This window comes from Polypterus senegalus, chromosome 16, assembly GCF_016835505.1.
Source record: "Polypterus senegalus isolate Bchr_013 chromosome 16, ASM1683550v1, whole genome shotgun sequence".
NCBI classification, from domain to species: domain Eukaryota; kingdom Metazoa; phylum Chordata; class Cladistia; order Polypteriformes; family Polypteridae; genus Polypterus; species Polypterus senegalus.
Window position 1 is genome coordinate 78,341,671 of NC_053169.1, and position 24,349 is coordinate 78,366,019.

The 24,349-nt window shown below is 42.5% G+C and overlaps 1 protein-coding gene across 1 annotated transcript in view; it reads right to left on the reverse strand.

Moving 5' to 3' along the window:
- The window catches only part of pcsk2 (proprotein convertase subtilisin/kexin type 2), a 159,586-nt gene that overhangs the window by 72,868 nt on the left and 62,369 nt on the right, over positions 1 to 24,349 (reverse strand). The window contains exons 4-6 of the mRNA XM_039737954.1: positions 17,595 to 17,703; positions 9,650 to 9,687; positions 4,679 to 4,755 (exon numbers count right to left, since the gene is read on the reverse strand). Of these exons, the coding sequence (XP_039593888.1) occupies positions 4,679 to 4,755; positions 9,650 to 9,687; positions 17,595 to 17,703 (224 nt within the window). The remainder of the gene's footprint in view (positions 1 to 4,678; positions 4,756 to 9,649; positions 9,688 to 17,594; positions 17,704 to 24,349) is intronic.

Genomic DNA, 24,349 nt, shown 5'->3' on the forward strand with positions numbered 1-24,349 from the left:
TCCTACAGTCGGGGAGCTAGAGTCGGGAGTGGGAGCAGGACAAGGCTCCCTTAGAGAGAGGAAAGGCAGTCCCAGGGACAGTGTGACAAGGGACAGAGAGAGAAAGGCCCGGGATTAAGGTGATTTGGGCAAGAAGGCACAGTGGACTGTGCGGGACTGAGTTGTGTGTGGTGTAATGGATGAAAAAATAAAAGACCTTTTGATAAAGGTGCGGTGTCTGTCTGATGGTGTCCGGGCATGTCTCACACCGTCTATTTGTAATTTTTGTACAGTTAACATTATTCCATGTGACGGATTGCCAAGAAACTGAATGCTTCATGCAAAGGTGTCTATTACTGTCTTAAGAGAAGTGGTCATAATGGATCTAACCAGCATAGCAAAAGAAAGTGAAGGCCGAGAGGGACAACAGAACAAGAGGATAAAAACATCAGAGTCTGTAGTGAAAGAAACAAACACCTTGCGGGTCCTCAGTTGGGTTCTTCTTCAAATACACACCCAACGCCAGAGAAAAGACGATTCCAGGATGTGTACCATATTATGCTTTCCTAGTCATCTTCTGTCCAACGTCGGTGTTCTTTGGCCCATAGTATGAACATTTCATACAAAGGTGTCTATTACTGTTTTGTGAGAATAAACTAGGGTCTAAGCAGAATAGAAAAAGTAAGGAAGGCCCAGATGCACATCTGCACAAGAGGGTAAGAACATCAGAGTGTATAGTGTGAGAAGCAAACACCTTACTGGTCCTCAGTTGGGTTCTTCTTTAAATACTGTCCCACACGTGTGCATCGGAGGCAGTCTCTGGGCTTGACTAAATGTGTCGTTACGTCAGATCAGGGGTTGGCAGTGCGCACTGACACTTTTTCTCCTTCCTCTACAGATCTTCAGAATGATAACCTACTTAACAGCGCTTCCAGGTCCACTCTAGATTCCTCTCCCAGCCTCCTGCCTGATGTAATTCCAGATGCGGCCTAACCAACACGCCTCTTCCTGTGTCTCCCTTATAAAGCCGCCATATCCCCTCTCTGTTGTTTCAGTTCTGGTTTAGACTCAGTCTCTTAAGATTACTCATTGTGTTGTTTTGTTGCATTTGCTATTCAAGTATACACAGTAGCTACCCCAAACCTTTTCCTTGGTCTTGTCTTGTCATTACAATACACAGTAAATGCCAGTGTCATCAGGAACAGAGAAAGTAGTATGGTCAGTAGTTTGCTGACCATATTATGCTTTACCAGTCATCTTCAGACCAGTGTCTGTGTTCTTTGACCCATTTTAATATTTTCTTCCATTTGCCAGTTTCAGATATGGTGTTTTCTTTGAAAATCTACCTTTAAGGCCAGCATCCTGGAATCGTCTTTACTCTGTTTCAGAAGACACTGGCATTTGGTGTGTATTTAAGGAAGAAGCCAATTGCAAACCAGAATGGTGTTTGTTTCTTAAACTACAGACTCTGGTGTTCTTATTCTCCTTCCCCTTCTTCTTCTCTCCTAGTTAGATCCAGTTAGCCTTCTTCTCTCAAGACAGTAATAAGCACTTTTATATGAAATCTTCAGTTTCTTGACAATCTGCCATATGGAATAAACTTCATTCTTCAAAAAACAATAAACTGATATTTTTTTTATGATAGCTGCTACAATTTGTCCATGTTTGAATGAAGAACTGAACTTTAGGAATGTCAGTACCTTGCAATCCAAGCGAACAGAATAACAGGCCCCAGTGGAGGCAATGCAACTACAAAGGTTTCTCTAATAACCAATTAGCTTTTAAAACTACTATCTAAGGGTAAGCTAAGGGGGTTGACCTTTAGGACACTGGAGGAATGTCTGCTGAAAATGGGTCTTTTGAAGTCATATGTGAATAATAAATTAAAAATCATTCATTTCAAGCAGCTTTCTGAAGCTGATTGTATTGATTGAATCATTAAGGTTTTGTTTTACAGCCAGATGCCCTTCCTGAAACTAAGGCTGGCACCATATGGAGCTGAGACAAGGGGCAGTAAAGGGATAATAGGAGGAGAAGTTAGATGTGGCAGTGATGTGTGGCGTGACAGAAAAGAACAGAATAAGACAGTCGGAGGTACAACAAAAGTGGGAGAGATATCTAAAAAAGTACAGGAAAGTAGGATGGATGTGTGGGCAAAAGAGTGATGGGGATGGAAGTAAAGGGGAAGAGAAAGTGAGGGAGGTGAAAGTAGAGGTGGATGGACAAAGTAAAAGAAGGTCTGAAGGAAAGGGAGGTGGAGGACCAAGCTTTATGGAGAAGGTTTGAAGAATGATGAAAAGATGAAGAGGGAATAGCCATTAGAAACATCTGCAATGTCTTGGCTAAGTTTTTAATTCAATTTAATGGTCTCTTGCTAAAAAGTAAATCAATTTCTGTCAAAAACATGAACATTTCTAGGTGTGCCCAAACGTTTGACTAGTAGAAGACATGTGGTGGCTAGCACACTGAAGGCGGTTCTATTCAATAAGGGCGCACACAAAAAGGCGAGCTTCAAAAGGGTGACCTCAATTGAGCGCGGCAAATAAAGGCGTTCGTAGATAATTTAGTTCAAATGGCTCTGGAATATGTGAAGAGCAACAAAGGTGCAGGTCTACTCGTTCAGAAAGGAGAAAACTATCAACGGGAAACACATCTTGTGTTAGTGAATTAAAGGAATGGATGAATGAGAACTACTTGTCTTTAAATACAGATAAAACAGAGATGTTAATTGTTGGAGGGAATGACGCTGATCACAGCAATAGTTTGTCGTCATTTAACTCAGTTGGAATCCCAATTAATTTTACTGAATCAGCCCACAATCTAGGTGTTATCTTTGACTCTAGCATGTCATTTAAAGCGCATATTACAAAGTCGTCCAAAACATGTTTTTTCCATCTTAAAAATGTTAGGAAATTAAGGCGCTTTCTAAATAAACAGGATTGTGAGAAATTAATTCATGCATTTATCTCTAGTAGGATTGACTACTGCAATGCGGTGTTCACTGGCTGTTCAAACTGTTCTCTATACAGCCTCCAGTTAATCCAAAATGCCGCTGCAAGAATTATTACAAGAACAAGAAAATATGAACACATAACCCCAGTTCTTAAATCTTTACACTAGCTCCCAGTTAAGTTCAGGGCAGATTTCAAAATCCTCCTTTTAACATATAAAGCATTAAATGGCCAAGGTCCGGCTTACTTGACTGAACTTATCATGACTTACAAACCTGAGCGCATTAAGATCTCAAGATGCCGGTCTGCTTAGGATTCCAAGGATTAATAAAATAACAGTGGGAGGTCGAGCTTTTAGTTACAGGGCCCCTAAACTGTGGAATGGTCTTCCTGCTTCCATAAGAGATGCCCCTTCAGTCTCAGCCTTTAAATGCCGGCTGAAGACTCACTACTTCAGTTTAGCATATCCTGACTAGAGCTGCTGATTTACTGTACAGACTGCATCTCTGTTGTTAGTCATTAGCACTAAAAGATAAGTAACATGGTAGTTATAATTGAATACTAACCCTCACCTATTCTGTTTCTTTTCTCGGTATCCAAATGTGGCCATTGGTGCCACGGCCCACCTGCCAAGTTGTTTGCCTGCCTATGGTAAAGTCATCCCTGATGGAGGATCACAGGAATCATGGGAAAGAGGGGTCCTTTCATCGGAGAAACGTTTCAGCCGTGGCATGGCCAAATGGGGAGGCAGCTAGATGGATGAGGTCTCCAGGACTCTAAAAATATCCAAACCTAATTATGTCATATCATCTACTGTTAAACCGTACTTCTAAAATTTTTATTATTATGCTGTCTTAAGGAATTGTTCTGTTGTGTACATTGTATTGTATTGACCCCCTACTTTTGACACCCACTGCACGCCCAACCTACCTGGAAAGGGGTCTCTCTTGAACTGCCTTTCCCGAGGTTTCTTCCATTTTTCCCTACAAGGTTTTTATTGGGAGTTTTTCCTTGTCTTCTCAGAGAGTCAAGGCTGGGGGGCTGTCAAAAGGCAGGGCCTGTTAAAGCCCATTGCGGCACTTCCTGTGTGATTTTGGGCTATACAAAAATAAACTGTATTGTATTGTATTGTATTGTATCTGGAAATGCACTGAATATAGGATTGGAAAATGTTCGTCTCGCTGTCAGAAATAGTTTGTTAGAAGTTCATGCATTAATTATTTGGATGTTTTAATATTCTTGTTTTCGCCTTTATATACGTTCAATCAGTGCCTTTATCTAATAAATTTTCTGTAATAATTTTGTTGCGTTTGCCTTTATTCGCTGCACCCAATTGAGGTCGCCCTTTTGAAGCTCGCCTTTATTTACGTGCCCTTATTGAAGGATACCCACTGAAGTCTGCCTGTTCAGTTCCCACCTGCCTGCCTGTGTGACCCTGGGAAATCACTTTAGCTGCTGTAAAAAATATCTGCAAACAGTTGTTACGTATCCTGAGGTGCCTTGGATAAAGGTATCAATCGAAACTATACACACACAAACACACACACACTCGCTCTCTGCTAACTAAATCCATTTAAAACTTTTAACAGATCACTTAGCTTGGCGTGAGGGCAAAGTAGAGAGTCACTTGAACGAAAAGTAAAGCTAAGAAAGGTCAAGTGTTTTTTTTTTACTCTCTAAAGCCATGCATTAAGGCTGTGCTTGATGGGTACAGGGTCTGCAGCTTGCAGGCCTTTAGCAGGACTTACCTGTTAAACCAGTCGTTCGTGTAGCGAGGGTAGGGATATGGATCGTTGCTGCTAAAATCGTAGCTGGCTTCTGCATTCTGGAATGAGAAAGAGCACACAAGTGTAAAGAACAATAAGGGTGGTGCTGTTGCCTTTATTAAGACCCCACTCTGACAGACAGAATAATCACATGTGTCTTGTCATAATGGTACTCTTCAAATAAGGCTATCAGGTGAGGCAATGCAATTCTGATTTTCTCCAAATCACTGTCAACTGCCGTGAGATTCAAGAAGTTGCCACCTATGCTACTTTTGTAGGACATTTGAGGGACTGCCTACAAAATTTCAATAAGGCCACAGCATTTTGCACAAATCATTTCATGTGAAATGCACCCCGTGAATGTTTCTCCCCATTTGCCCCTCTTTTGCTTTGATTTCTCCTTACATATTATAACATTAGAAAAACGTTGACGAGAACAGGCCATTCAGCCCAATCAAGCTCACCAATCCTATTCACTGAATTTCTCAAAGATGACATCAAGCTGAGTTTTGAAGGACCCTAACATCCTACTGTCTACCTCGGTACTTGGTCACTAATTCCATGTGTCTGTGGTTTTCTGTGTAAAGAAAATGAAGACGAAGGGAATCCCCCCTAAAACATTTACTTTGTGAGGTGCGGCTTGAGTTTTATGCTTCCAGAGAAACCATAATTTAACCTGTTGATGCAGTGAGAAGCTTTCAGGTTGTGTGTTTGTTAAAATTCAAAAGTCAGTCAGAGTGGCCACAGCTTCCCTGTTCTGGTTATTAAGAACTGAAAGGAAACTTGAGATTTGCTTGAGGTGACATGGTGGCACTGCTCAGCGTGTCCAATGTCTAGTGGGTATAAAGTGAAAAGCCTGATTCATTCTGTAGGCTGAGTTGAGAGTAAATGAAAGTGACAACACCAGCTAATGACAGCTGATCCAAGATGGGAAGTTGAGTGATAATCATCCACAGGACTCTCTCATAGGTGACAAAGGAAAAGCCATTTTTGATATTGATTAGTCTTAAGAAGATTGTTCCAGGCCATTTAACTGCCTTGATATTTACCAGCTACTAGGAGTCCACCCCTAATGGGTTGCTGACAGGTGGAACATATTAAGTGAGCCTAAATTTACATTTCTAACTTGAAGTCAAATATTTACATTTGGGTGAGAATCTGACAAGTGAGAAATTACAAAATTAGAAGGTCAAAAAGCCTTTATTTCCACTCCCTTTCAGTTTGGAAGAGACACACTTTCTTCAGGCCTTCTCATCTCTTTCACTAATGGTAGAGTGAGTGATGACTGACACGTGGATTGATTTGCAGAAGGTAACTGGTTTGGCCTGAACTTTTCCTTGTGAATTGTCTATAAAGCTCCTTAAGATGTGGAAGTGCCATAAGCTTCTAGAAGTGACCTGCTGGCTTAGATAATATGTCGATTCAGAAATGGGTATGGTTTTGTATTGTTCATAAGTGTCACGTCAGAGGGGTACCTTCTTGGATCATCAAAAGTAAGTGCTACCACCCCAGGACACCAGGGGGTGCAATCGTTTACCACCTTGTCTCCCTTTGACCAGTAAGGACAACTGACCCAAACTATAAAAGCAGGGGGCTCCTGGCAGGAGAAGTCTCATTTGGGAGATGAGTAAGCTGTGACATGGAGCTCCTACCCTAAAACTTGACTGCTTCTATCACCAATGTTGCCTTAGCCAACAGCTAAGGCTGTTTGCCATCAAGTGCCTGTTATTTTAGTTTAAACCTCTTGTAAGTAAACAGGGTGTCTCAGCTGGCACCTCAATATTTCTTTTGGATACCTGTATTACTACCGTTTGACGACTCCAGCAATCCAAAATGTTAAATGGACAGAGGTCAAACTTTCATAAACAGGACACAAAAACTCAAAGTCAACAACCAGCAAAGTTGAAAACCTGAAATCTTTATTTATAAATATTAAAGATTTCTTTGAAAGAACATGATAGTATTTTCTTTAGTAGTCATAAAGATCAGATGAATGCTAATGGCAACCACTAATTCTTACATAAACTGCCATCTACTAAATCACAGATTGATGCACAAGATCCAGCAGACTCATTATGGGAAAGCGTCTGTTGATATCTGTGCAAAACCAGGACATCCTGGTAGGGCAAAGTGGGCATTGCCCATTCTGCTAGGCTTTAGTGGCACACCAGGCCTGTTAGGGCAGCAGATATAACAAACATCCAGCTTGCGGCATCCCAAACTAGGCTACTGTACTCCGACTTGTACCAGGATCTGCCTGGACTTCATCTGATAATAAAGGTGTAAATCAGAGTTGAACTGAAATCACTCAAGAGGTCCCTTTGCAAACTTCTTGAGTCAAAAAGTGCAAAATGGACTCAAGCATGAGCAAAGAGCTATAGTTCAAGGAATGACAACTGGAATGGTCAGAAGAACTCGCCTATGAGAAGACCCTGATTTTGTAACTGGAACTGACTTTCAACCAATCAGGAGAGGTTCCATCTTTCTTCATGAACTAGTTACACTCATTTCACCTGAGCATATGCTCTGGATATCTCTCGAGGCATCTTCTCTGAGATTCTCTCAAGGAGGTGAAATCTGCTAAATGACCTTCTGAAACCTCTCTGAAACTAAAATAATCCAGATGAGCTGTTTTCTTCCTGGAGGAGCTGAATCCTTGTGTCTTTGTGGACTTGAAAGCTGAGATGCAGCTTGCCAAGCCAACGCTGTGTGGCAGTCTGACTTCAAGAAGGGGACTTCTGCATCTAAAATCTTCTGCCAGAAAGAGCAATGCAGACAACACAGCAAAGAGCTTAACTGAGAAAAGCAGTGCACACCCCAGACAAAGGATAACGCAGCAAAGCTTAACGGTGACTTCCAATGCAAAGTAACAACTCTACACAACATCGGTCATCATCTTTAAAGACTCGGTATCATAAAACTGTTCATCTATGCCAAGAAAAATTAGAACTCTAAGTACCAGTAAACAGCCAGCCTCTTCTGTGTTATATGTTTGTCTGTCTAACTTGTCTGCGTTTTGTCTTATACATCAGTATATTGTGATGGGAAGCCAGATGGGTGAACGAACTGAGGGAGAGACTGTTTTCAGGACATTATCTCCCTCAAGACACTAGAGAGGAGCCCCCCTGGGTTGCTACAGCACCACGGATCCCCGCAGGGGATGTTGGGACTTGCAGATTGGGACAGTCCTGTTGGGCTCCATGGGTGCTACCAGGGAGTGCTGCAGGTGCTACTGGGTCCTTAGAAGAACCTCTTCCACCACAGCCAGCCAGAAGAAGGTTGAGAAACACCTGGATCACTTCTGGGTGTGCTATAAAAGGAGCAGCCTCAACACCAATCAGTGAGCCAATGTCGGGTGGTGGAGGACAACACTTGTGAAGAGGAGAGGAGGCAAAGTAGAGAGAGGGAGAGAAAAGAAGAAGAAAAGACTTTGTGTATTTGTATTTTTTGCTGTATACTGTATGGTAAAGCAGGGAGCAAGAAAACATTTCCTCAATAAAGAATAAAGGTGTGCTTTCTTGAAATTGTGTATCAGTCTGTCTGTGTCAGGGTTTGGTGAGTGGTACGCCCCCTGGAAGATCACAATATCCTTATATATAATTTGATACTATCCATATGTATGGTGTTCGCATCAATACCCTGTATGTACGGTGTTCGCATCAATACCCCCTATGTATGGTGTTCGCGGTACCTCGACTCAGTACAATTTAGAACCATGCAATGGGACTCTGCCTCTGTAGCTAAAACATAATGTTGGACATGTGGACGCAGTATTGCATGATTGGCTAAGAATGTTCAAATGCTTCAGTGACACCGCTGGACAGCCGAGTAGTATAAGTCAGTGTTGGTTCAAGCAGATAACAGTAAGTTCGGTTGGTTTTTGGAACGTTTGTTTGGTGGGGCGTACTTTCCAGGACTAACATCATCGACTTTCTTAAACCCTTCGACAGCTCCGGAACCGTAAGTAATTTAGAAAGTATCACTATTTGCTTGGTACGTCGAAATCCATCTTTGGGCAGTTCGGTTTTGGCATCCGTCCTTCTGACATCTATTGGCAAACTGAGTAATGACGGCTCGGTATTAACAACGGTCATTGTTTAAATTTTAGCCGATCTCAGATCTAAAATGACCACTGCAACATAATTATTACTCCGACTCTGATTAGAGTTGTAAAATACGGTTTGTTTTGAGAATTTGTTTGCCAGAAAAAATCAAATGAGGTGCACTGAAGAGCTGAGTTCACGTCTCGCAGCCCCGTTTAAACAGGAAGCTCTTCATTACATCGGCCGAAAAGGTCTATTTTAAGCACAAATCATTGCCATGATAACTAAATCATTTCAAGGACTTAAAAAAGCAAATAATTCTAAAATATAAAAGTATGGATTTCACAAACGCAGAATTTGTAGCCCGATTTGATCGGGCTCCCAGTTGCTAGCATATATATATGCACTTGTGGTATATTTCTGCAATCCTTGTGTTTATCAATAGATTGTTCAATTCTGTTTCTTAAAACAAGTGTGTTGCAGTTACCTTGATACAAGTCCAACAACTGGACACAGAGAAGGGAAAAGTAAATAAAGTAGGAGCCTTACCGAATTATTTAGTCAGTTACTGGCATTGGCAAAAGCAAGACCAATAATTGATTGACAAGTTAAATCTCTTCTGCACACATTATTATGACTGTCCCTGGTTGGACAAGTTATAATTCATTTTCCTTCCCTACATTCTCAATGAGAAAAAGGTACAATAAAGTGATCCCGGCAAAACAAAAGAATGAAAGAATCTTCAAACCACGTCAGATTAAGGTTAAACAGCTGCGGAGCCTGAAAGCACCCACTACTGCGTCAGAACATTTTCTGTTTATCTACTACACATTGAGCAAAAAGAACAGCATGTGCCCCAGGCTTCAGCCTCCACTCTCTGGCTGCATGCCCGCTAGCCTTAGGTACTTACGTAATTGGAGGCCAGATCAGGGTGTAAGTAGTCAATACCTGCAGGAAGAGAAACAGGAGACCATTAGAGAGTGCAGTCCAAATGCTCAAACACTGTGTGGGCTTACTGGGACAGGAGCTCGGCCTCCTCTTCGCCGTGGGATGTGTCAAATCTAATAGCTGTGATGATGATCTTCTACAGTTTACTTTGCATTCCACTTCTCTTCTCTTTACCCCAAAACTGTAGTCTACCTGTTTGTCTGTTTGCAGTTCTAATTTGTGTAGTGCATTGATGGTGCACAATTCCATGTAAGGTGTGGGAGAGCAGCTTATGGTGGAAAGTCAGAGCATTTTTTATGGTTTTGCCGTTCTGAATCCATGGCGCAACAAAAAATGTGGTCTCGTGAATTGTATTTTGGCGATTACTTTTCATGCTCTCAAACACCATCTACCACAACTGGCTCTTCTCAACCCAGAGAAGCTCCTGCACAGCTGAACTACGCGCCATATCATGGAGCCCAATAGTTCTGTCCAGAAACTTAATTTCTTCTGCTAGTTCTCTCTTTCTTTTGGTTCCTACCTAGTGATTGGGAATTACAACATAAACACATTTATCTGGCAAATTCCTCCAAAATGGCTTACAAATTCCAACCACAATTGTTTCTGCTTGAGTATTAGTAGGTGAAATGGCACCCTCCGTGGCAGACACTCCAAGGGTCTGAAGCCGCATGCTTTACCGTTCAGTGCCTTAATCACTTGGCCACACAAATGAGAATAACTGACAACAGGCTTTCTCTGACACTGACTTTGAATAATATATAAAAGAAGAGAGCTTTTCATTTTAAGCATTTAATTCTTACCAGTGCTAAACTTTGATCAAAATGAAATTAGTCAGACATGAAGGCTGGACGGGGCAGATCCTCTCTAAAAGCAACATGCATTTACTACAATATAAGTTCCTTAAAGTTGACCTTAAAGAGAGCATTGGTTTCTTCTGCCACCATTCATCTTCTATTTTATTACAGTTGGTCTTTACACATCTTCTTGATGATGACAGAGGCTTGAAGTGATACCATGACAGGAGACACATGTCAGATTTTAACCACACTGGTTGTTGAAAGTGTTGCATGTAAATGTGAACCACTGGGGAAAAAAGAAATCAAGCAGTGTATGATATATATGTGTTTGTACAGTCAGGTCCATAAGTATTTGGACAGTGACGCGATTTTAATAATTTTGGCTCTGTTCAACACCACAAAGGATTTGAAACAAATCATCAATCATCGTGTTTTTGAAGTGTAGACTTTCAGCTTTAATTTAAGGGGATATCGTATGAGCCATTTGGGAATGACAGCCATGTTTCTCCATAGCCTCAGCCCCCATTTTCATTGGCTCTAAAGTATTTGGACAAACTAACCTAGTCATAAGTATAATGATCATTTTCAATATTTGCTTGAAATTCCTTTACAGTCAATGACTGCCTGAAGTCTGAACCCATGGCCACCTCCAAGTGCTGGGTTTCAGATCCATTGTGCCGGTGTGCAGAGACAAAATTATGAAAATTGTGGCACAGTCCAAATCCTTATGGAGCTGCCTGTATGTACCTAACTATAAAAGTGCATGTGTTGATGTGTGCAAGAGACTGGGCAGCCTGTAAAACACACTAGACTGAGAACTCATACTGTAAGTTTTTGACCAACGTCTTCAGTGTTCTGCACTTAAGGACACCTTTTAATGTTTTGTGTGGATTCTTAACTAATTCTTTATCATATAAATTGCTTTAACATCTTGTTTGTTTTTCGTTGAGAAGTGGAATTAGTGTGCAAAATGTTTAGGGACTGTGACCTGTAGGGGCATCTCACAGCCTCCAAACCTTTGATATAACCCTTTTGACAGTTTTGGTGCAAACCTTTGATTTTATTTTACAGTACCTTACAAATGTCTCTCTCTGTCCAGGACACAACTATAACACTCGTCACTTTCCCTCTGCTCCTCCTGAGTGATCTTAGTCCGACTCCTCTCCCAACTCTGAAAAGTATGGACAGTCATCCTGAGCAGCTCCCCTTGTCAGCTTCCATGGACACCAGCAGGGACTGCAACTCCCAGCATGCTCTGCAGGCCCTTGAATGGGCATAATGGCCCAGGAATGCTGCCACCCAATGTGTCGGAGGAGCATGTACTCTTAGCAGCCTGCCCCCACCCTGTCCTTCCACTGCACCACTACACAGGCCTTCCTGCAAAGTAACTGTGTGAGATTTATCAGCCCATTCCTGCTGTCTGTCATAGGACTGAAGGAGTACACAGTGAACTGGACTTGTATTTTAGTCGTTAAAAGTGCATTGACAGCGCACTTTATTTGTCATAGGGGACACTCAGGCTCATGACACTAATCTAAGCTTCTGTATCCCAGGTAAAGGGGAGCAGAATGGCCGGCTGTGATAGTGAATCACTGTGTCTCCATCATGCTCTGTGGAGTGGAATGATGGTAAGGGAGTGGGGGTCTTGCATTCTAAACTTTCAGAATAACAAGCTGTTTGCTTTTCAAGGGGAATCAACAACTGTTTAAACCTAATGAGTATTAAAGAACTGTGGGGCACAATGCAATGACATGGACTTATTTATCCACCTTAATAAAAGGATAGGTGTCTGTGTGTCTGTTTATGTGTTCCATCCGGTTGCTATGTCTCTGTCATTCTAAAGACGGCGCATCACAAACATTTTTAGTAATCAAAAGCATTACATTTGTCATTTCAACAGATGGCGCATCACAAACATTAACACTGCTTTTACAAATCCCATCCTGAAGGGCGTATAACAGAGACATATGCAAGGCATGGTGCACTGTAGATGTTAACGCTGAGGTCTGTTGGTTACTTCAACTTCAAACCCATCTTGTCTTTGTATAAATTTACTTATGGAATAGCAACAAGTAATATGTCTTGTTTTTTATCTTCCATGTATCATCTTGATTTAGTAAATGTCAAATAAGTAGCAATCACATGGAATCCCTGAGAAAGCCACTGACCAGGGGGGTTCAGTGACCTTTTGTGCAGTTCAGTTTGGGTTCAGTCAGCTTCATTACCCAAGAGCCCAGTCAAAGATGACAAATATCTTACTAATGTGGCAGCATGATTCACTTCACAGAGCCATTGTAGCAAAAAAGTGAGAATCAGCATAGTAGTGCTGAGCTGCTCACTTGGCAGTGGGTTTGTGATGCACTGGCTATTACTGCGTTACCTTCCTAAAAAACGGTCACAACTAGTAGAGTGTTTGTAATGCAACAGTATCGCAGATCTCAATGATAGCCAAGTAACACACTTCATGATACTCACCACAGGTTGTCAGACAGCTTCAGACACTAGCAGTGGAACTCATCTAAAACGGGATGAATTGAAAGCAATCAGCGTCAACCTCGGTGTTCACGTGTGTCTCTGTTATACGCCATTTGGGATGAGATTCGTAAACGCAGAGTTAATGTTTGTGATGCATCATCTGGTGCAGTTTTTTACTAAAAATGTTTGTGATATGGCATCTTTTGGAATGACTGAGACATGGCAACTGGACAGACCCACAGGCAGACACAGAGAAATGTACCCATTTTTAAGGTGGGTGTTAAGGTACTGCCAGCATCAGAGATAAGGTAGGCTGGGGGGATATTTGACTTTTAAAGTATGTTCTGAGGTTCTTCAGTCCTTTCCACTAGTTCTTATGCTAGTATACATTTAGTAGCTCCGTGTGATTAAGGAGACATATACGGTGCCCTCCATAATGTTTGGGAAAAAGTCTAATTTTTCTTTAATTTACCCCTCTGCTCCACGATTTAAAATTACAAATCAAACAATTCAGATGAGATTAAAGAGCAGATTACAGGGGATTCCCATACATTTTGGTCACACAACAGTTTGTCTACAGCAGTGGTTCTCAACCTGTGGGGTGGGCCCCCCTAGGGGGGCGCGAAGATGTGAAAAACAGAAAACAAGAATCAAAAATATGAAAAAAACGTCTGTTGAAACCAAAACAAATTAACTTAAACTACATTCTGATACAAGAACAATAAATATAGAGTTAGACAAATGTCGATAAAAGTTAAGTAGGTATAATAAAATATGCATCTACTTTTCAAAAAAATGTTAGGAGGGGGGTCGCGATTAAAACTGTTATGAACACTCGGGTCGCAAATACTTAAAGGTTGAGAAACGCTGGTCTGCAGGGTTCCCCCAATTTCAGAGCACCATAATGTTAGGGACACAGCAATGGCAGGTCTATTAAAGCTGCTGTCATGTTTAGTACTTTGTCACATGTCCCTCACATGTAATGACTGCTTGAGGTCTGCGATTCATAGACATCACCATGTGCTGAGGATCTTCTCTGGTGATGCTCTGCCAAGCCTCTAACGCAGCCGTCTTCAGCTCCTGTTTGTTCTGGGGGCGGCTTGTCTCTTCACATTTTCTGTTCAACATACCGAAGGCCTGCTCAATTTTTATTTAAATTTGGTGACTGGTTTGGCCATTCAAGAATTTTCCATTTTGTGGCTCTGATAAACTCCTCTGTTGCCTCAGCAGTATGTTTGGATCTTTACCTTGTTGTAGGATGAAGCGCCGTCCAATCAGTTTGGAGGCATTTACCGAACTGGAGGAGGTCAGATGTTTCTATGCACCTCAGAATTGATTGTGTCACGGCCGTCAGCAGTTCCATCTTCAGTGAAGAGAAGTGTGCCAGGACCTGTGGCATCCATACATACCCAGCCATAGCATCTCACCACCATGTTTAACAGATGAGGTGGTCTGCTTTGGATCTCGGGCAGTTCCTTTTTGTCTCCACACTTTACTCTTGCAATCACTCTGATCAGGTTCATCTTTGTCTCGTCTGTCCACAAGACCTTTCCCAGAATTTTGCGGGCTCTTTGAAGTCCTTTTCCTCAAACTGGCCATCCTATTTTAGTGGTTTGTATCTTGTAGTGTGACCTCTGTGTTTCTGTTCATGATGTCTTCTGCAGATAGTCATCTCTGACACATCCACATTGGGGCTTTTTCTTGACCATAATGAGGATTCTTTTGTTGTCGGCACTGGAGGTTTTTCTTGGTCTACCAGTCCCTTTGTGATTACTAAGCTCACCACTGTGTTCTTTCTTCTTAAAGATATTCCAGACAGTTATGTAACCCTGAAGTATTACTGATGTCTCAAATGCTTTTATTCTCGTTTTCAGCCTCATAATGGCTTCTTTGATTTTCATTGTCACAGCTCTTGTCCTCGTGTTGAACAATGGCAACTACAGCCTCCAAAGAACAGAAGCAAGCCGAGTTATCTTATGAAGCAATGAAACCCACCTGAGGAATCTCAAACACTTGTGACATCAATTGTCCCAAACATTATGGTGCCCTGAAGTTGGGGGACCGTGTAAAAAAAGTGTTGTCATTTCTACATAGTGTGACCGAAATGTGTGCCAAACCCCTTAAATGAAAGTCTGCAATGTGTATTTTAATCAAGTCTGAATTGTTTGATTTGTAATTTTAAACTGTGGAGCAGAGGGGTAAATCTAGGAAAAATGTGTCTTTGTCCCAAACATTATGGAGAGCACTGTAGGTTCATTGAATTTATATTCAGTGAAATTCTTTAGATTTACACATTTAAGTGAAATTATTACATTTAGGCCTCACAACGTCTGTCTCTGCAGTCTCCTATCTCACAGAAGAACTACTATAGGGGAAGACAGAGGTGAGGAAGAAGTTGGTTGAGTGTCAGAGGCGCCATTGGCAGGACGAATGTTATCAGGGCTTCTGCTCTGCATTCTGAAACTGATGCCCCAATTAATCCTCCCCTTCTGACCTTTTACCCTGTTATTCATCAGATCGTCCCTCCAGCCGCTCAGTGCTATTACCGAATCCCACTCATAAATAATTTATAGAACTGAACAGCAGCCCTTCAGCTGCTTAGCAACAAGACAGATTGGGAACCATGTCTTAGCATGTTTAAAATGTTCAAAAAACTGGCACTGTGATCCCGTGAGAGGAACACAATTTGCATCCTGAGCCTTCAGAAGTTGTGTGCTGTCCACTTGGGAGATTTCTAAATGGCTCTTCTTCCTGGACATGTTCAGCAGCATTGCTCGAGTGTCAAGCACAAGCAATCAGTCCTGGATCAAAAGGGATCAGATGAGCCGGAGTGCTGAGGCGGCTCTTCATCTCTTCTGCTCTGACTATTAAAAATGACAGATGCCAGTGCCATGGTTGTATTCAGTTCAAAATCTTGGAAATCAGCTGAGATGCCCAGCAGCAACTGAATCTCCAGATATAAAAATAGCTTGCCATCAGAGATGCACCACCCCCCAAACCCCCCGCCCGCACAACAACCCCCCCACACCAACTACCGCCTTCTTGTTTTCCGCTGCCAATTCTCTGTCATTGATAGCATTCACTTGTGAAGCCTCTCAAACGGCGCTGGGAACATTTTATTATAATTACTGTTATTCATTTATTTTTATTATATTGCCTCTGCTTATACAGAGGCTGGGATTTTATTATATATGACTTTATGCAGTAATGGCCAGATTATCATGAGCTGTATCTGTTAAAAATCACCCTGGGCTTTGCAACTCAGCAGTCCATTGTGAGTTACTAATGGGAAACTACTGGGTGTAGACCACAGATGTCAAACTCCAGGCCTGAAGGGCCGCTGTGGCTGAAGGTTTTCATTGTTACCCTTTTCCTAATCAGTGACCAGTTTTCACTGCTAATTAGCTCCTTTTCCCTTTATTTTAATAGCCCTGTTTTTAAGGATTCAGTCCTCTGAATTAATTCTTTTCATAATTAAACGTTAGCCAAACAGAAAGGAGACATGAAATGAGCTGACAGATGAACAGCTAAACTGGGGTTTCAAACGCCATTCATTTTCACTCCAACCAGTTTCTTAATGAGTAGACAATCCTTGCTGTTAATTAAACCCGTTATTTAATTCCACAGCCTGTTTTTGCTCTGTTTCTGCCACAACAAGCATTTCCAAAACTGTGGATTTTTCTCTTTTTTCTAATGTAAGATCAATGTCAAAATGTTTTGGTGACCTGAGAGTTCAGCTTTACTGAGACCTTCACCCTTCTTTATTTCCACATAGTGTGTGATGGGCACAGGTTAGCTTGTCGTGTGGCAGCTCCTTTTGTGTCTCATTATTGTTTGGCTGCTAACTAAGGAAAAAAAAAAAAAACAAAGGGGCCTGAGTCAAGTTAATTAAAATTAAGGCAAGGGTTAGAATGAAAGCCTGCAGCCACTGCAGCCCTCCAGGACCAGAGTTCGACACCCCTGGTGTAGACATCCATTGAATTTGCTGTCACATGTGCCAGGGCAGGCATTAATGAGGCTGGGTCTGACAGACAGTATATAGGGAGGTGGGGGTGTATGATTGCTTTTCTTCTCGCTCAAGACGTGGTTTTGAGTGCCCACTTGTTAAATGGGGTATTGGGGTGTGTTTTGTTCCTGCATGCTGTGACCACATGCCAGCATAACCCAGTATGGCCAATGACTTTATGAGAACCCATGACAGTGATTCTGTGAGTCAGCAGCCTTTAGTTCTTCCAACACTTAAGAAGATTGTTGACCGTTAAGGGGCGGTTTGCTTGGATGTTTAGGGAGTGCGCAGGCTTGGATTCCACTACTGTTGTCTGAGGGAGGATAAGCAGTTAAATGGAGGGTTGACACCCTGAGTGAATTCCTGGACAGTGACAAATTGTGTCATCTGGATTCACTCTGTGTGAGTGGAGCAATGGAGAGCGAAAGTGAGAGCCTACTGTTGTGTAAAATGTACACTTGCAGATGGAAGTCCACTTGGCTTGGGAGCTAGAGGAACTCCTTTGGTGTGATGTGTAAACTGATACCCTCACAGATGCAGCAGATCTTAGAAGTCTGCTCAGTCATGTGGCGTGATTTTTCACCAGTGACACTACTGTACAATAACGTCAAGTTAGAAGCCTCTCTTACCATCATCCATGATTGCAATTGTTACTCCTCTTCCTGTGTAACCCAGGTCCCAGGCTTCAGCCACATTTAGATCCAGTCCAGGTGTCCCATCTGCTTGGCCTGTGTTTATCTGATGAGGGCAGACAAAGAATTAGAGCACACTTGGTGGAAAGGTCAGTGTAGTACAGGAATGAAGAGGAAGAAACACAGGCCACAGTTTACTAAGGTGGACTCTGGAGGCCACATGTCGCAATCGAAATTCACTTCTACTTTAGCTTCTGTCGAATTGAGTTGACAGTTTTACTTTTCCATTACTTGACCTTTTCCTAAATCTGTCTCATAATTTGAGATGATGGATATGGCACTTTCAGTTCACATGTGCCCCGGGAGCTCAGTGGTATTAGTTTGGGAGACAAATGGCATGTGGGATGTGAATGAAACTGGATCTTCCTTGGATCTTTTCTGTGTTACGGTTCTCATATTTGTCCACATTCCATACAACTGAAGCTAACACTTGACCCGTCCTTGCCTCACGCTGGCTCATTCCATAGCATTTACCATCTTAGATGTCCCCAGATCCTGCATGGCAGCAGCACTGGGGTTCTAATCAAAGGGTGACTACTTGGTACTCTCGTGTGTAGCTGGGCTGGTGATTTGTGTAGTTAGGAGCAGTTTTGGCTGCAGTTTTTATCTACACATAGAGCTCCTTGTTGTCATCCATCAATAAAATGTATTGATTTATAGAGATTCTGTCAAGAAGGTTGCTGCAGAAATGAGAATAATGAATAACTATTAATCAATATGTCACTATGGCTTGTGAGCCTAATTGCCTTGTTTACATATACTCAATTACACATACATATACATACTATAATGGGAGATGGCATTGGACCGAGGTTCTGACCACATTGGATGGTGTGCCTGTTCCTGGAGAGAGTTACAACTTGGATAGATTTGGGGAAAACTCTAGGTGGTAACACTCCTGGGATGGTACACCCACACATACACCTAACAGGATATGTTGGGAACTGTAGTCCTGCTGGGACTACCAGTGGGAATTGCTGGGGAGAACTGTCCCCTCTTTGAGAGGCTTACATCTGAACCAGAAATGCTTCCACAATGCTCTGTTGTAACACCAGAACTGCTCCTGGGTCCATCTTAAAAGAGGGAGACACCTCACATCCATAGCAGCAGAGTCAGAGTCAGAGTCGGGAGGAGGTGGACAATACTTGCTGGGGTTTGCAGAAGAAGTGTAAAAGAATTATTGACATTGGTTCTATCTAACTTGTGTTGGATTAATTGCTGAGAAAATTCTTAAAGGTATTTGTGAACATTAAACAATTGTTATTAGAACCTAGGGGCAGAGTGGTGGCTCTGAGGCTAAGTATCTGCGCTGGCATCCCGCAGGTTGTCGGTTTGAATCCCTGTCACAGCCAAAAGAGATGCTACTCTGCTGGGCCCTTGGGCAAGGCCCTTAACCTTCAATTGCTCCAGAGGCTCTGTACAATGGCTGAACCTGAGCTCTGACAACAACAACAACAACATTTATTTATATAGCACATTTTCATACAAAAAAATGTAGCTCAAAGTGCTTTACAAAATGAAGAATAGAAAAATAAAAGACACAGTAAGAAAATAAACATAAGTCAACATTAATTAACATAGAATAAGTAAGGTCCGATGGCCAAGGGGTATACAAAAACCAAGTAATTTCCTTCGGGATTAATAAAGTATAATAAAAAAAAAAAAACCTGTGAGTTTGTGGTGCTGTTACGCCCCCTCGTGGTCACATTTATATATACCAGTGGGCTTTGCCCCCTGCTCTTTTTGTTTGCCAACATCTGGGTCTGCGCTATGCTCTAGCCTCTTTGTGGTTCTGCCGCTCGCGTATGGGGATGCAGATGTACAATTTAAATAGATTGTAATTTTCATGGGAATTGCTACATATGCATCAACGCCATGTATAACTGCCCATGATTAAATTTTGTTTCTTTATATCTATTAAATAAAACGACTTTTACGAATGTTTGGCTTTGAGATTTGTTAATTGTCTTTGCAAATGGTATTCGAACTGGAAACTATTAATGCTTTAATACAAATGGCATATCGAGATCTCTTTTGTTGTGTAATATTATCCACAGAAGATGTACTACATTACCTTTCTTAGATACATCTTTCTTTCTACAGTAATTTGTGAGGTGGAAGACCACAAAACGGCTGCTGTTGCATCAACCAGGTGGATGCTGCACATTAGTGGTGGTTCAAGTGGCTCCCCACTCACCGTGTAAAGCACTTTCAGAGTTGAGAAAAGTGTTATATTCTGTAAATGTAAAGAATTAATATGTAATAAGCGTCCTCTGTGGTTTAACTTATTACTATAATGTTCATAATAATTTAGTTCAGGTGCTGTAAAAATGCATCTCTGTTACTCATTTAATCTTACATAGGAAGACTTTAACAAGGCATCTTTTGGTCTTCAAAACACTTAAAAATACTGTATAACTAGACGGTTAATTGATGTCTGTGCAGTGTGACATTTTGACATGCTGCTAAAATTATGAAGGATTCACAAGTCATACTAAATATGTAGAGAAGTGTGTTTGAGTGAAGCCACCTTGGACCACTCTGAAGTGAAGGTGACATTCAATGAACACTTCAAGGATGCTTTGTAAGTGTTATGGAGACCCAAATAAGATGATGTCTTCATAAACAGAAAGCTCTGAAAGCCCCAAACCGACTCTGCAACACCACAAATCAAGCAACATGAAGACCAAGGAGCATTGCAGACAGGTCAGAGACAAAGCTGTGGAGAAATTTAGATCAGGGTTAGAGCTATTAAAAAATTACCCAAACTTTGAATATTCCAAGGAGCACCATTAAATCAATTATAACAAAATGGAAAGAAGACGGCACCAATACAAACCTAACAAGAGAAGGCCACCCATCCAAACTCACAAACCATGCAAGGAGAGCATTAATCAGAGATGCAATGAAGACATAAAGAATAACACTGAAGGAGCTGCAAAGATCCACAGCGAAGATTGAAGTGTCTGTCCGTAGGAAGTCTTTAAGCCAAACACTCCACTGACTGGGGCTTTATGGAAGAGTGGCCAGAAAAAAGCCATTGCTTAAAGAAAAAATTAAGAAAACGCATTTGGAGTTTGCCCAAACACATGAAAGAAGGTTCTACAGACTTCCAATACGACTCGGAGTCCTGCCATGTGCAAAAGTTTGCTGATGACACTGCTATCGTGGGCTGCATCAGGAGTGGGCAGGAGGAGGAGTACAGGAACCTAATCAAGGACTTTGTTAAATGGTACGACTCAAACCACCTACAATGAACAACAGCAAAACCAAGGAGCTGGTGGTGGATTTTAGGAGGCCCAGGCCCCTCATGGACCCCGTGATCATCAAAGGTGACTGTGTGCAGAGGGTGCAGACCTATAAATACCTGGGAGTTCAGTTGGATGATAAATTGGACTGGACTGCCAACACTGATGCTCTGTGCAAGAGAGGACAGAGCCGACTGTACTTCCTTAGAAGGTTAGTATCCTTCAACATCTGCAATAAGATGCTGCAGATGTTCTATCAGACGGTTGTGGCGAGTGCCCTCTTCTACGCAGTGGTGTGCTGGGAAGGCAAGAAGAGGGATGCTTCACGCCTGGACAAACTGGTGAGGAAGGCAGGCTCTATTGTAGACATGGAACTGGACAGTTTGACATCCGTGGCAGAGCGACGGGCACTGAGCAGGCTCCTGTCAATGATGGAGAATCCACTGCATCTACTGAACAGGATCATCTCCAGACAGAGGAGCAGCTTCAGCCACAGACTGCTGTCACCATCCTGCTCCACTGACAGACTGAGGAGACCCCACACTATGCGACTCTTCAGTTCCACCGTGGGGGTAAATGTTAACATTATACAAGATTATAGACTGTTATACCTGCATTGCACTCTCCACCTTGCATCTTTTAACTTGCACTGCATTTTTATCACTCTTTAATTTAATATTGTTCTTTATCAGTATGCTACTGCTGGAGTATGTGAATTTCTCCTTGGGATTAATAAAGTATCTATCTATCTAGCTATCTATCTATAAAATGTTTAAAACTGTATTTCTGTAGTCACCTCTAGGAGGCGTAGCAGGCACTCCAGACTTCAACACAACTGACACAGCAACAGTCATGGGTTCAAACAAAAAAAATTAGCATTCTTTCCAGTATCTTTACAGACCCTCCCTAGAATCATCCCACATTGCACACATTAACAATAAGAATGAAAGTCTTCCTTTTTCTCCATCCTACTCCTCTTCTTCCCCCAAACAAGTGTTTTCCTCTGCTTCCTGACTCCTTTGATCTAGGACCTGGGAGTACATCCGGTGTCAAAGTACCACAAAGTAAAGTTTGCAGATCCCTGCAGCACCCACAAAACCCATCAGAGCAACCCTGCCAGACTTCAGATCCCAGCATGCCCTGTGGATATCCTTATAGGCGTTGTAGATCAAGGATGCTGCCATCTCAATGTCGGATGAGTTCCTATATTTATCTCCTGGCATAATGGCTTCCTGCCTGAGCAATTCTCCTCAACTGAGCCATTCCAGGATGTCAGCTTCTCCATTGAATCGTTGGCAATTTTTACCCATCTCTTGATTGAAAGGAAAGGAATGTCCTGCCTTCATTCCTGTTCTGGTATTGGTTTAGCTTCCCGGCCAGGTAAGGAACCTTGAAATATACAGGCTGGTTTCTCAGCCCATGCTTGCCATCCTTTACACTGTATTATGTCTGGTGATGACGATGTCAGAGTGTATCAAGATGATCTGATGCCTGACGCCACCATCATCTTGTTGTTGAATTGACAAAACTTATGTGTTTTGCTAGTTGTTAGCACAAGAAGGACAAATACAGTATCATTAGTTCAATAAGTTAATGTTTACATTGTAGAAGTCTGCACACATACAGTGTGGGGAAATTCTGGTATGGCCCAAAGCAAATCTTCATGCCAAAAGCACCACAGTGTGCAATGCCCATTCTTACTGCTAAATCCCAAAAGAGAACTAAATGATCTTGATTTATGCACAGACAAAGATAATTGCACTAAACTGGATTTCTTACAATGCAGCCACATAATCAATAAGTAAGGAGAAGCACTGCCAAAAACAATCAGAGATCAATAATATCCTTCGGACAGCCTCAGAAGCCACATACATTACACAAGAACATCAGATAAGGGTTGTGGCAGGAGGTTGGGGGCCAGACCCAGCCGGGATGCCTGGAAGGACCGGAAGGTGGTCTATACAACTGCACTGAAGGATGAGGGGACCACGGGGACGGAGCAAAGAGGCTCAAACCCATTGGGGCCCATGGCCACTGCCAGGGTGGAGCCCGGGAGACCTGCACTTCCGCCACACCTGGGCAGTTGGAGGAAGAACCTTCCAGGGACACCCAGAGTGCTTCTGGGTGCTAGAGCAGCACTTCTGCCACACCAGGAAGTGCCACCGGAAGGTCATCAATGTGCACCTAGAGCACATCCGGGTGGACATAAAAGGGGCTGCCTTCCTACAGTCGGAGAGCTAGAGTTGGGAGTGGGAGCAGGATGAAGCTCAAGTGAGGAGAGGAAAGGCGGCCGCCCACGGACAGTTGAAGGCCCGATTAAGGGTGTTTGGTGCAGGAAGCACTGTGAGTGTGCGGGACTTGTGTTTGGGGACACTTGGAATAATAAAAGCGTGTATTTTATGAACTGTCGGTGTCCGTTTGGTTGTGTCCGGGCTGAACATCTCACAGGGTCCTAGTACACTGTTACAAAAAAAAATAAGTAACCAAAGTGGTTATTCAGACCAAGAAGGAGCATTTTATTCAGATCCATAACAAGTTCCAAGAGTAACCATTGTCACATACGCATACTTAGGAGACAATTTCAGGGCGTGTTGACTTGCAATTCCACCCCCAGTCGCAGGTTGGCGCTGCCTCCTAACACCTCACCTCTCTTTCCCAAAGCAGATCCAGAGGACTGTGGACTGATACCTCACGATGTCACTTTTTTTTTTTTTACCAATTCCTTCTTCTTTTCCACTTATTGTTCACTTTTATACTGACACTCATGTCCTCCAGCGTTGCAATGTGTTTCTATTTCTGAGCTACCTTCACCACAGCTCTGTCAGATGTGGTCCTGGGCTTTATTGCAAACATTCTGCTCATGGTCATTTGGACAAAACTCACAAGTATCATGGTGGAAGTGGTGGTGAATAAGAAAAGTGTGATGCTTCTGAAATACTTGAGATGCGTGCATTGCCTGACAGATGTGGACAACCATGTTGGTCTCCTTCCAGGTCATTGACAAAGAGCTGTACACCTTCTGAGATGTGATGAAATGAAAAGCGATTGTCCCCTGTTATACCTGCATGCCTTTGATATGTCATCGAGTAAAGCAAAGCAAATGTGACAACAGATCATCCATCCGTTTTCTAACCTGCTGAATCCGAATCACAGGGGTCTGCTGGAGCCAATCCAAGCAAACACAGGGCAGGAACCAATCCTGGGCAGGGTGCCAACCCACCACAGGACACACACAAACACACCCCAAGCACACACTAGGGCCAATTTAGAATCGCCAGTCCACCTAACCTGCATGTCTTTGGATTGTGGGAGGAAACCCACGCAGACACGGGGAGAACATGCAAACTCTATGCAGGGAGGACCCGGGAAGCGAACCCGGGTCTCCTAACTGCGAGGCAGCAGCGCTACCACTGCGCCACCGTGCCGCCCGACAACAGAGCAAGC